Source organism: Macaca thibetana, chromosome 13, assembly GCF_024542745.1.
Source record: "Macaca thibetana thibetana isolate TM-01 chromosome 13, ASM2454274v1, whole genome shotgun sequence".
Lineage (NCBI taxonomy): Eukaryota > Metazoa > Chordata > Mammalia > Primates > Cercopithecidae > Macaca > Macaca thibetana.
This window is the reverse complement of record NC_065590.1, coordinates 103,627,120-103,640,919: the sequence shown is the minus strand read 5'-3', so window position 1 is coordinate 103,640,919 and position 13,800 is coordinate 103,627,120. Positions and strand designations below refer to the sequence as shown.

The 13,800-nt window shown below is 50.2% G+C and overlaps 4 protein-coding genes across 26 annotated transcripts in view; 2 read left to right on the top strand and 2 right to left on the bottom strand.

Annotated features, from left to right (window-relative positions):
- The window catches only part of EIPR1 (EARP complex and GARP complex interacting protein 1), a 579,020-nt gene that overhangs the window by 285,618 nt on the left and 279,602 nt on the right, over window positions 1-13,800 (bottom strand). The gene's annotated exons all lie outside the window — the stretch shown is intronic.
- The window catches only part of COLEC11 (collectin subfamily member 11), a 361,397-nt gene that overhangs the window by 190,203 nt on the left and 157,394 nt on the right, over window positions 1-13,800 (top strand). The gene's annotated exons all lie outside the window — the stretch shown is intronic.
- RPS7 (ribosomal protein S7) overlaps window positions 1-13,800 on the top strand; it is an 838,959-nt gene that overhangs the window by 730,292 nt on the left and 94,867 nt on the right. The gene's annotated exons all lie outside the window — the stretch shown is intronic.
- The window catches only part of ADI1 (acireductone dioxygenase 1), an 847,802-nt gene continuing 842,962 nt past the window's right edge, over window positions 8,961-13,800 (bottom strand). For all 14 annotated transcript variants that reach the window (XM_050754064.1, XM_050754067.1, XM_050754068.1 and 11 more), the window contains exons 4-5: window positions 11,883-12,062; window positions 8,961-10,125 (exon numbers count right to left, since the gene is read on the bottom strand). In XM_050754064.1, coding sequence (XP_050610021.1) covers window positions 10,006-10,125; window positions 11,883-12,062 — 300 coding nt within the window. In that variant the 3' untranslated portion in view covers window positions 8,961-10,005. The remainder of the gene's footprint in view (window positions 10,126-11,882; window positions 12,063-13,800) is intronic.

The following is a 13,800-nucleotide window of genomic DNA, read 5'->3' as shown; positions in this document are numbered from 1 at the left end:
CGATTCAGAAGAGCCGCCTGCTCAGGGGTGCCCCGGATGTTCTCTGCAAACTGGCACGGCCTGACTGCAGGCCTCAGCCCTGTGCCCTGGCCCCACCTGAGCAATTCCTCTGCCCTCTTCAGGGCCCAGACAGGTGGTCACAGCAAGTCTGGCCAGGACTAGGGACAATGAGCCTGCAGTGACATCCTGCCTCAGCCATCCACCCGATGGTCATGACTGTCCTGACCCCTCTCTCTGAGCAGCTGTCCCTGCCCGGAGTCCCCATACCCCTCACCCAGCCGTAAGGGCTGCTGCACCCTCTGCTCTCCTTACCGGACTGTGGCATCCTGAGGAACCGACCAGCCACTTATGCATCTCGGCACTCGGGACAAAACCAGCTCTCCCGGGGGGGCTTGTGGGACCGAGTTTCACTGAAGACATGGTGAATAGAAGAACTTCACGCATCATAGCAGGCAGAGCACTCCAGGAGCCCGTGACCCAACCCACAGGTCATCTCACCAGTACTAGGGACTCACTGTGGCAGTGAGGCAGGTGAGGCCCAGAAGTCCTTCCTGGTCACCTGCGATGGGGTGAAGATACTTGTAAACCCCAGAGAGACAGGCTTATCTAACAGAGTAATAATGCCAGGGCTGGCTTCTTTCCCCTCGGAATGAAGTTCAAGCCTTCTCTGTCCCATAAGCGCACAAATGTCCACCGTGCTAACTTTACAAACTCCATTTTTACTTTGGGCAAGCAGGATTTGTGGCGTGGGAGAAATGACCTGGACATGAGCCGCCAGCAGCCTGGGCACAAGAAGCCCTTTGGCCGACAGCCATGCCTGCATTGCACGATCCTGTGCCCATCAGAGCCGCTGACCCGGGTCTAGTCCCACAGAACCTCTCCTGGAGCCTTGGGAGCCAGAGTTGGCAGCTGAAGTCACTCCTCTGCATAGCGGAATGAGAATTAAGGCTTTAAGACGTCAACACTGTGTCTACACGTGTCCCACGGTGAGCAGACGTCCTGCTGGCAGTAGAGACAAAGCCATCTGCAGAAAGCGGCACAGCAGGGACCAAGGGCGGTGGCTGCACCTCAGGAGCCCCCAGGGCAGAAGCCCCCGGACACAGGCTCCTTCACATTGGGCTTCTGTCACTTGCAACAGAAAGAGCCCCAACTAAGACAACAGAAGAGATCATGTCACAACATTTCGAAGCACAGAGTCGGAATCCTGGGAAGACGGGAACGGCAATCCGGGGCAAAGCTCCAGATGGATGCGGAGCCAGAGCCCTCCCTCAGGGCTCCTCCCAGGGCCTCCCCCCGGGGCTCCCTGCCTCTGCAGGTTGCCTGGGACAAGAGGTCTTCCTTCCTAGTCCCTCTAACCTGCCCACTAACAGAGTGCACTCCATGAGCCTGGTGCCCCGGGCACCATGCAAGAGGGGAGAGCAGGCCAGCAGCCTCTGCCCAGTGGGTCTGCATAGCCTGGGGAGTGGGGACAGAATGCACCCCCCGCTACGATCCCACCTGCCTGCCTCCATCCTTCCCCATCCATTCCAAGGCCAGGCATTGCCTGACTAGGACAGCTCTACTCCTATTTCTCAGACGTCTGTTCCATTAGTTTCTCTTTCTCAAGATGTCTGATCCACCATCAGCACTTTCTTGAGTGGAGGTGAGCACTATGGTTAGGGAGTCACACTTAGACACCAGTTACTACGCTGTGTAACACTGCTCTGAAACTTGTGCCTTACAACAGGAACATACATTCTCACCTGTGGTCTCTGGGTTAGCTGGGCAGTGCTGGGGCTCTCCTGAGGTTGCCCTCAAGGTGACGGCTAGGGCTGCATCATCTGAAGGCTCAACTGGGGCTGGAGGACCTGCTTCCACACACCTTCAGCCAGCAGCATTGCTGGGAGAGGCCTCAGACCTCCCCAGAGAGCTGCGCAAGTGTCCTGCAGATGTGGCAGCCAGCTTCTCCAGAGTGCAGCATCCAAGAGCAAGCAGGAAACCACATGCCAACAGAAGCCACCCATGGCCACCCCAGTCGCTTCCTACTCATAAAAAACAAGTGACCATGAGTGACCATGCTGAAGGGGAGGATAAACTGAGGGAGATCGTCAGAAACTTGTGGATGTATTTTTAAAAACAATACACTTAATTTTTTAAAAAAATTGTTGTCATTTCACTGGATTTGGGGCACTGGGGAGATTGACCCAAATCTTCTCCGCCATCCAGATTCCTATCATGTGCTGATCTGAACGTTCAGTTTTCAGAAAGGAGAGAGAAACTCTCTTCCAAGTTCTTCAGGAAATTAATCCCAATATTCATCAGATGCTTTTAAGGAACACCAGAAAAAACTCCAGGTCTGCCCTGAGGATAGCTCTGAACCCCTCGTGTGGTTTCACACACACAGAGCTTCCCGTTGCGCTGCTGACAGGTACCACGTGGGGAAGAGCTTATTGGGGTCAGCAAAGCTGGGGAAGCAAAGCTAAGCACGCCCTGAGGCCTCCAGCTGCTCCCGGCACCACGGCTCTCCCCAAGAGGGACTCGGACTCCCAACCCATAACAGAACCCTTTAATGCATCATTTCACAGACTAGCTTTCCTCAGAGCATGTATTGTAGATACCAGCCTGGAGCGTCAGTTGGGAGTCGATCATCCAAAGACCCTTAGAGGGACAAAAATCCCCACCTGTCACTCAGCTCCAAGAGTCAGAGACCCCCCAGGTTGCAAGGAACAGCAAGGGAGCCCTGCGCCACAGGCCACTCGGCCACCTCCCTTCCATCTCCGGGGGACTGAAGACCTCAGGATGGTGCGAGCCCCAGGGAAGCCCTGGAGTGCCTTTGTTTCCCCTTTTGGTAACTGAGCCAGCCCCTGCTGTCAGCATTCCTGATGGGTCAGGCCATCCCAGGGCCCTCGCTGGTCAGGTGGCCTTGCACACGCACGCTCCCGGGTGGCACCTGGGGCCAGAGATCCCCTAATGAATTTCTTGCTGCGCACAGGCTGAGTCCGGGGACTGTACATGCTCTCCCGCATCACTGCTGGGAGCGCCATGCTGTATCTGCTGTGTGTCTGTGACCCCCATCTGTGACACCCTGGTTCCATACTTTATTTTCAGTCTTGACACACATGTAATAAGAGATGTGTGCAAAGGACTTTCAGGATAAACTGGCTCCGCCGCCCTGTCCGTCCACCAGCACATGGCCCAGTGTCCGGCACACAGGAGGCGAGCATTTCTCAGATATGGGATGCATGGCACATCCCCGCGTCATCTTTATCAGAACATGAGGGAGAAAAGAAACCACCAAAGAGTCTCCTGAAGGTGTTGCTGGAAAGAGTCCCGCTCACTGGCCGTGCACCCGCAGGCCGCTGGCCTCAGCACAGCCACATCCCTAGACTTCTCCCATGCGGATGACAACAGGCGCTCCGTCTGTGGCCCATGAAGTGCTCACAGGCTGCAGGTCTTCCCTTGAGATTCAGAAAGTACCTGCTGCTCAGCCCCTGTACACACCTGTCATGCCTCTCGGGCTCAAGTTATCCTCCCACCTCAGCACCACAGTAGCTGGGACCACAGGTGCCTACCACAACGCTCCGCTGATTTTTGTATTTTTAGTAGAGATGGGGTTTCACCATGTTGGCCAGGCTGGTCTCAAACTCGTGACCTCAAGTGATCCTCCCGCCTCTGCCTCCTGAAGTGCTGGGATTACAGGCGTGAGCCACCGCGCCCATCCTTTTTGTAATAAACTTTTCACTGCATAAATCATAAAACAATTACAGGTCTCCAGAAACTGCTGCTTGATACACTTTCCAACAGTAAACAGCTTTCGGAAAAATGGCTGTTTTCAGATCACATCTAAATGTCGCATTCTGGGTCTGTGTGACTAGAACCAGATTCCAGTCATCCACCCGCCCACCTGGGGCACCGCACACCAGGCTCTGGGAAGGCGCAAGAAGCCGGCACGCTGGGAAGTTACTCACAGCTCCTGGGGTGGCCCTCCCACCCCACGCCCATCCGGATGAGATATTTTCGTGAGTTGCATAACTCACAGCCACCCAGTAACACGATCGACCAACAGAGGCCTCACTCTGGGGAAACTGAGGAGCCCGGCTGAGGCAGGGGAGCCCATCTTAGTTGTCAGAGCTGCATCCTGAGAACGAAACGTCTGAAGCTGCCAACTTCACCACATAACTAGGGAAAACACCTCCATCAACGGACCAGACGATCTCCTCGTGAACACGCAGCAAAACGTCTGCAGTGGTTACGTCACACGCCCCTCCTTGGGGGACAGACAGGGAAAGAAAGGTCATGGAGCCTGGCCGGGCGCGGTGGCTCACGCCTGTAATCCCAGCACTTTGGGAGGCCGAGACAGGTGGATCACGAGGTCAGGAGATCGAGACCATCCTGGCTAACACGGTGAAACCCCGTCTCTACTAAAAATACAAAAAAAACTAGCCGGGCGAGGTGGCGGCGCCTGTAGTCCCAGCTACTCGGGAGGCTGAGGCAGGAGAACGGCGGGAACCCGGGAGGCGGAGCTTGCAGTGAGCTGAGATCCGGCCACTGCACTCCAGCCTGGGCGACAGAGCGAGACTCCGTCTCAAAAAAAAAAAAAAAAGAAAGAAAGAAAGGTCATGGAGCCCACAGTGGCTCGTTTACATCCCACAGTTCATAACCACCAACCTCTACAGGCTCTCTGGAGAGCTCACAGAAGCACAGGCACACACGCAGGCACACAAGCCCAACCTGTACATGCATGAGGATGTGAGCACAGAAGCGAGACCCCCTCCGCCTTGGATTGGGTTTAATCTGCACATCGGCACATCAGCAGCCGCTCTGTGCAGTCAGGTGCCCACTGCAGCCCGGTTTGCCTTTCTACTGTTCATCTTAATTTAAGGAGGTAAAGAATGAAGTCCACTCTCCACAGGATAACTGCTTCTAAGGAAGCTGGAAAGCTGTCTGGCTTATTGACACAAATTTAAGAACGAATATTTCCTCCAAAGTCTTGGGTGAAACACAGCAGCTTGGGCAGTGTGGACATCCGGCGTCCTGAGCTTGTGCTGGGCTGGAAGGAGAGTGGGGGATGCTGAAAGCCAGGTCGCAGTGGGGTGGGCAGGAGACAGCGGTGGCGTCCACGGTGAGAGACAGCCAGGGGAGGCCCCTAGGAAGAATGTGCCCATCGCAGTGGATGCAAGCCACGATTGGATGTGAGGCTTAATGTGAGCTCTGTGTACAAACAAAGCAAGCAGCTCATTCTGTAGGACCAATATTAAACATGCTTATATTTTAAAATACAATTTTGATGCAAGAATTGAATTTAGTAGCTATATTTTTCTAATCAAAAATTAGAATACGTGGTCTACATATACGGCCAGAGGATAGAATGTCAGAAATGGGGACTGCAGGACATAAACCGAGCTACGCAGTCACTGTGAGCCTAGCTCCTCCCTGCCTCCACCTAGTTCCAGTCTGATGAGGAGTCTGTCTTCATCCTGCCCTTCTGTAACAGGTCAGTTTAGGCTTTTTTAAAATGAAGAGTTCAGGGTCATGAGCTGACAGTGGAGGCCTCTTGTTCGTCATTTTTAATCAGCTCACACACAGAGCCCATCACTGGCGCCCTGGCTAATAGTGGAGGCCTCTTCATCGTCATTTTTAATCAGCTCACACACACAGCCCATCACTGGCGCCCTGGCTAAGGAGGGGCATCCGCTGACAGCCGCTGCTCAGAGGCCAGCAGAGCCTCTCACCGGGCTCCCCAGTCTTCCTTCTACACTTGAATGGTAAGGATCGCAAATTTAAGGTAAAATCTTAAGCCCCCCAATTAACTGAATGGACCCCGTTGGCCAAGGAGACCCCAGAGAAACCTTAAAAAATGAGTTCCCAGGCACGACGGGATGGGAGGTCAGACACGCTTCACACCCCTCCCTTTGGGGTTTAGCCACCACTGGCCAGCATTCGTGTTAAAAGAGAGACGGCGAGACCACAGAACAGACTGTGGCAATAAGACGCAAATCACACACAGGACCTAAGGCTCAGCCAGGCTAGAGTGAAGTCTCACCCTACACTTAAATAAGAAACCGTCCTCGCCACCACGAGGGTTTTCTTCTCCAGCAGCTAAACCAGCGACGGCCTCGAGATGAGCAAGATGGAAACAATTTGTAGTTTGCCCCCCACCCGATGCTGCCTAGCTGGCCCCGTTCCACCAGCCGTAACTACAGCTTTGATGGAAAAAGAGACTGATTTCAGTAACTTCCTCTGGACAAGAATAAGCCCATGGATGGGCTCTGGCCAGCTGACAGAGGCTGAGCACTGGGAGCCTTCATGTCCCTGTTTCAACTTCAGAAGCGCAGAGCCTGCCTGCGACGCATTTAGATGTTAAGTCTCCTCTCTAAGGTGAATGTGAGTTGTATGTTACGTGGATGTTTGTTCAATACGCATGCGTCAGGACCACCTTTATGAATATTCACAGCTCCTCCTGTAACCTGTTGAATATGTATGATCCTCCAACCCGTTCAGCATAAAGCTCCTGCCCCAACCCCTTCTCCTCCAAGGTGCCTGTCTCTGGTCTCTGCGCGAGACTGTGCTTCCCAGCCTGCGGGATGCCACCTTGCAGACTGTAACTCTTTACAAGAAATGATGTCTTTAGGCCGGGCATGGTGGCTCATGCCTGAAATCCCAGCACTTTGGGAGGCCAAGGCTGACGGATCACCTGAGGTCAGGAGTCCAAGACCAGCCTGGCAACATGGTGAAACCCCATCTCTACTAAAAATACAGAAAAAATTAGCTGGGCATGGTGGTACGTGCCTATAATCCCAGCTGCTCGGGAGGCTGAGACAGGAGAATCGCTTGAACCCAGGAGGCAGAGGTTGCAGTGAGCCGAGATCACGCCCCTGCACTCCAGCCTGGGCGACAAGAGCAAAACTCCATCTCCAAAAAATAAAGAAAAGAAAAAGAAACTGTCTCGTTTTCTAAATTTATAGATCATGTCATCTTTTAGTTAACAAGATGAAGAAATGGATGGCAAGAAGAGAAATAAAACATCCGAAACAAGAGGATCCTCTTCACTTTTTGGAAGTGAGGACAGAAACCAAATAGGGAAATGAACCACGACAGGAATGACGAGGCCTTTAACAGCTACTCCAAGCCGGGCAAGTATCCTGGGGCTGGGTCTTCACTGGGATAAGATGTTGAATCGGGAGCAAGACAGAACAAGGCTGGACATTTCCTGGGTGATCCACCTACTCCTTAGAAACAAGGGCGAAGCCCCCCAACCTGGGCGGGCCTCTCATCGGGTTGCCTGCGTTGTCTGCAGTGCAGTATCTACCTTAAGTAGGAGGACAGCAAGGAAAAATCGAAGTGTCTTGAAAATGCCAACACATTAACCAGCTTGAAGCCATACCCAAGTGCAGTAATTCTGATTTATTAATATCCCAGTCATAAACCCCATGGCAATACATACATCTGTGCCTGTAAAAAGAGGGCACATTTGAAAAATAACGTATGTCCAGGAATCTCTTACTCAGCAAGCAGGCAGAGCCCGCTCTAAGGTGACGAACTTGGACGCAGTGAAAACCAACAGCTGTCCCGCTTGGGAAACTAACAGTTGGGCTCCTTGGAAAAAACACCTGATTTAGAATCTAATGAATGTGTTTATAAAGGATCTATCTTCTTTTTTTTTTTTTTTTATGAGACAGAGTCTCACTCTGTCTCCCAGGCTGGAGTGCAGTGGCAGGATCTTGGCTCACTGCAACCTCCGCCTTCTGAGTTCAAGCAATTCTCCCGCCTCAGCCTCCCTAGTAGGTGGGATTACAGGCACTCGCCACCATGCCCAGCTAATTTTTGTATGTTTGTAGAGACGGGGTTTCACCACGTTGGCCAGGCTGATCTTGAACTCCTGACCTCAGATGATCCACCCACCTCGGCCTCCCAAAGTGTTGGGATTACAGGCGTGAGCCACTGTGCCCAGCCGAGGATCCGTCTTCTCTAACATTCGGCTTACAGAGAGACCCCCACTACTTTCTTCAGGAAGAACAGCCTTTTACCTCCCTAGGTCTTCTCCCCGCCTAGAGTGCTGTTTCTTACTACAGTCCATTTCCGTTCGCTTCGTGTTTTTCAACCCTCCAGCTCTCCTCAAACCATTCCAGTGTTTAAGATACTAGCAAGCGGCTGCCCTGACCCAGGAGACAGTGTAAGTGTAGGGATCAGGGAACAGAAGCGGGAGCGCAAGACGCCAGACACAAACGTGAACATGCTGCAGGATTCTATATGCATCAAATTCTAGAAAAGCCAAAACCCACCCACACGGGTGGCTTAGGATGGGGTGGGCGGGACTAAGAAGGGGCAGGAGAACCTTTTTTGGGGGATGAAAATGTCCTGTGTTGTTCTGCCTGTGGTCATGCTGCATTTGTAAAAATTTAAAAACACTTAAAATGAGTGCATTTTATTGTATGTAAATTATACCTCAATAAAAACGAAAGAGGTGAGCAATATCCTGGGAAAAGAAAATGTGATTTCGCCTTAAGTGCTTTAGCAGAATTCTATTATAATTCTATTATACCTCTCAGCTCTTGTTCTTTTTTTTTTTTTGAGACAGAGCCTCGCTCTGTCACCCAGGCTGGAGCACAGCGAGCACGATCACAGCTCGCCGCAGCCTCGACCTCCCAGGCCCTAAGAATCCTCCCACCTTAGCCTCATGAGTAGCTGAGATTACAGGCATGAGCCACTGCACCCAGTAACTTACTCTTGCCTGTAAAAACACACCTCTGAAGTGAAGAAATCCGAGGCGCCACATCAAGGAGGCCAAGGAGGCGAAACTGGAGCCTGCAGGAAGCCAGCGCCGCACGAGGAGTTTCAAACGCTAAGGATCCTGACAGGGAAAAGTTATATGAAGCAAGAAAGGCAATTTAAGGTGATATTTTATCATATGAATGTTTCATTCTTAAAAATGAACAAGCTGTATTTATAATGCCCATTTAGAAATGAATCCATAAAAAAAATCAGTAGATCAGCACTTATTTTAATTACTGAAATAGAGTCATACTTGACAGAAGCAAGCCCTGGGGTATGTATGTTATCATCACACCACCTGTGGATACTTTAATCCTAAAATTGAGACAGAGTTTACTTAAACATTTAAGGCTTGAGTTTCCTCTGTCCAATGTGGAGGTGATTAAAAAATTAATCCTGACATGAAGATTTTTCATCCAGTTAAAAAAGGAAATACTTTAAAAATGACCTGCCCTTCCAAAACATGAAGTTAACTTGGGGTTTTTCTATGATGTAACAAACTAGGCATAATCCTGTCTCAGAATTGTTGAGCAGAAGATTTATGTACTAATACTCTTGTTAAAATTCAACAGCTTGATTGTGAAAGAATCCAGAGACCTCACACTGAAAAAATACTAACACAGCTCATATATAAATTATTGATATATAAGAATAATTATATAAAGAATCTAAATGAGGCGATTTTAACAAAGTAGGCAAAATATCATACATACCTGAATATAAGGTAACTCCAAGCCATGAGCATAAGATTAAGGCATTCACTTTATTTTGAACAAGGAAGTGGCATAAGCAACTCAGTGTGTGCCCCTTAAGGTGCGAGCTCTTCCCCCATACCACTCCCCACCCCAAGGCATAATTTTGGGAGAAAAAAGCGTCTTCTATCTGGCTAGCTGTTATCTATGATTGCACCTTCTTACACGGCAGGTACGGTATCACGTCCAGACGAGCATCTATGGAGCTGCATTTCGTGAGATGAAACTTTCATTTAGGTCTGAACTGAATGCATGAACACACACAGGGCCACGGACCCACTAGTCTTGATTGAGTTACAGAAAATGAAGGTGACTCTTTACACTTCCAAGTTGCTTTCTAGATCCTTTCATTACAAAAGATTCTGGTCAAATAATCTCACAAAGGAGAGATAACCTAGCCTCAAGTCTATCCTCTAAAAGCAAAGAGAAAATGGTGGATTTTCTGCTCAGTCATCATACTGGGGACCTTCACGAGGCACGTGTTAGTTCCCAGGCAGCACTGCTAGGCTGTCTGTGCCAGAAATTTCATGTACTGCCCGCGGGCTTCAAAATGGTCAGCGGGCCGGTTGTACGCTGTCCACACCGGTTCTCCCACAAACAGCCGCATGGCCTTCGCGTAGTTCTGGAAAACAGACAAACATGCCCAGCATCTCATTAAACCAGCCGGCCTTCTACTTACTTTTATTTATTAACATATCAACTTATTAACATTAATTGCTATAAACACTTCCCTTGCTATTTTTATTCTGTGTCTTTAACAATTTAGGCCACATTTTATTCTCGGAAGGAAAGTTTGTATCAGGTGGTGCAGCTGGCACTGCCTGTCCTCACGCGCCAGGTAAGAGCATCTGGAGCCGAGGCTCGGTGTTGAACTCCGCACCTCCGCACTCTCTATAGAGACGCACAGTTAGGAAAAGCACCAGCTCCAGCCCCATGTACCCTTCACCTCCTCTCCACCTCATTTGGCTACAGTTTTCTTAAGAACTAGCATCAGGGCCCACGTGTTGCTGGTGGGCAGGAAAGGACAATTCAGAGACATCTGTCCAAACTAAAAACGCATGTGCCTTTTAATTCAGTTTTCACTTTTAGGAATTTACCCTACAGAAAAACACATAAGTGCAAAATGACAAGCATGTCAGGATATTTATTACAGCACTGTTCACAAGAGCAAAAAATTGGGAACAATGTATGTCCTCATTATTGGGGGTCAAGGACTCGCTGAAATAACTTAATGGTTAAATGCAGTAGAGTATGTCCAGCGCCAGAGTACAGTGCAGCTGTAATCAGGGCTAGAGGCTGGGAGATACTGATATGAAACGTCCCCAGTGAACATCATGTAGAAAAAAGTAAAACGTAGAACCACAGGCAGAGTCTGCTGCCTCCTGTTTGAAAAGGGGGATAGTAAGAATCCTGACCAGGCCGGGCGCAGTGGCTCACGCCTGTAATCCCAGCACTTTGGGAGGCCAAGGCAGGTGGATCACTTGAGGTCAGGAGTTCGAAACCAGCCTGACCAACATGGTGAAACCCCGTCTCTACTAAAAATACAAAAATTAGCTGGGCGTGGTGGTGGGCCCCTGTAATCCCAGCTACTCGGGAAGCTGAGGCGGGAGAATCACTTGAGCTTGGGAGGCAGAGGCTGCAGTGAGCCGAGATCCAGCCACTGCACTCCAGCCTGGGCGACAAAGTGAAACTCTGTCTCAAAGAAAAAAAAAAAAAGAATCCTGACTGACATGCACTTGGATATACATCGAGTCACTCTAAAAATAATTTTTTAAATGGAATACTGGTTACTTTCAGGAGAGAAAGTGGGGGGCTGGGAACGGGTCAGAGGGTACCTTTCATCAGGTCCCCTCTCTTATTTCTAAATTTTAAACCATGTGCATTTACTATTTATTCAAAAATTACACTTAAATCTCAGCGTTAGCCCCAGTCACCTCCAGTGAACCCCAAAACTACCTTATTTACGTTTATTGCCAATCCTGACTGGACTGCGTTACTGTTCAATTCCAAAACTGAAATGTTTTTAAAAGTGACAGTGTGGCAACATGACAACCCTGCAGATGCCTCAGCACCAAGCACGGGCTGGGGCAGGGCCAGGCTCGTGGGTGTGCCCCGCCTGTACCTGCCCCCACCTGGGTATGAAACGCACACCTGTCCACCAGGATCGCAGGCAGGGGCCCCGGAGGCTGCCACAGGACAGCAGTCGCCTCGGACACCGCCTGCGGCTCCACAGAGACTCTCCTTGAAGCACAGGTGGAGGAGTCCCGAGCCCGGAGACCACACTCAGAGTCTGCGGAGGCCGTGCAGTTCAGCGGCAGGGATGCCGCAGTCAGGGCCACCACACAGGCCAGGCTTGGGGACAAAGCACAGCGCTCCCACCTTTTCGTCCACGGTGAAGCGGTGATAGATCCCTGCGGGGAGCGTTATCATGTCTCCCTTCTCCATGAAGATCCGGATCCACTTGTCCTCCTTGTCCCTCACGTCGAAGTACCCGCTGCCGTCCAGGATGTAGCGGATCTCATCGTCCAAGTGCAAATGCTCCTCGTAAAACATCTTAATCTAGTGCAGGACGAACATTCCTGTGAGTCTACCGGAGACCTGTCACGCAAGCTCGCACCTGCCCACTCAGCAGCCTGAGCCTCTGGTGGGTCAGAACTCAGGTGAATGGGATTTCTCTCCATAAAAATGAAAACTACACTTGCTAAGAATTATTTTCCTAACAGTATAAGGGCCAGAGCTAGAATATTTTATGAAACCTGTCAACAAATGGGCAGTAACTGAAAGTGAACAGACCTGCAGCAGAGGTTCTGAACACTTCACACGGGCCAACTCACCCAACACGCACGGCCCCACGAGGCTTCACACGGGCCAACTCACCCAACACGCACGGCCCCACGAGGCTTCACACGGGCCAACTCACCCAACACGCACGGCCCCACGAGGCTTCACACGGGCCAACTCACCCAACACGCACGGCCCCATGAGGCTTCCCACGGCCAACTCACCCAACACACATGGCCCCACGAGATGGCTGCTCTGTCAGCCCCATTTTACAGATGCGGGAATGGTGGCACAGAGAGGCTAAGTCACTGGCCCAACCTCACACAGCGAGACTGCCCCAAAGACACCCTGGCCCCAGGCCCACACCCACCCAGTGTGCTGCACACAGCAGTCATGAAATCACAACACACAGGGTGAGTGAGAAGCCAGTGGACATTGCAGGGAAGCAGGCACAGACTCCACAAGCAACTTCTATTTCTTCACATTTGACTTTTGTGTCTTTTTTTTTTTTTTTCAGATGGAGTCTTGCTCTGTCACCCAGGCTGGAGTGCAGTGGTGCAATCTCAGTTCACTGCAACCTCCGCCTCCTCAGTTCAAGTGATTCTCCTGCCTCCCAAGTAGCTGGGATTACAGGCGCCTGCCACCATGCCCAGCTAATTTTTGTATTTTTAGTAGAGATGGGGTTTCACCATGTTGGCCAGGCTGGTCTCGAACTCCTGACTCATTCACCCGCCTCGGCCTCCCACAGTGCTGGGATTCCAGGCAGAAGCCACCACACCTGGTCTGACTTTTGTGTCTTTCTGAAGGTGTTTTCTTCCTAACATTTTATAATAAAAATATTCAAGTATGCAAAAACATGGAGAGTATTTGACTGTAAATATCCATACCCCCTTCACCAAGACTGTGCCCTTATAATCTGACTCTGCTTGCATTGTTCATATCTCCACATCTCCCACTCGGGGGGTTTTAAAGCTCCATATATATGTGTGTGTGTGTGTATGTGTGTGTTGTGTGTTTTAAAGCTTCCATATATATATCACATATAAAATATATACACACACATATACATTTTTTATATATACATACACACATATAAAAGACAGGGTCTCACTCTGTCGCTCAGGCTGGAGTGCAGGGGCACAATCATAACTGACTACAGCCTCAAACTCTGGGGCTCAAGAGATCCTCCTGCCTCAGCCTTCCAGGTAGCCAGGACTACAGGTGTGCACTACCACACCTGGCTAATTAAAAAAAAAAAAAATTTCTAGAGAGAGGGTCTTACTATGTTGCCCAGGCTAGTCTCAAACTCCCGGCCTCAAGTGATCCTCCTGCCTTGGCCTCCCAAAGCACTGGGATTATAGGCATGAGCCACTGCACCCAGCCAACTTTGTTATGCTTTACAAAATCATAAATAAAATGAAAACAGTATTAGAAGGAAAACCTTAAATTTGAAATCAATCTATTCATAGCCACACAGAAAGAAAAGAGAAACGGAAATAACATTTTTTTTTTTTTT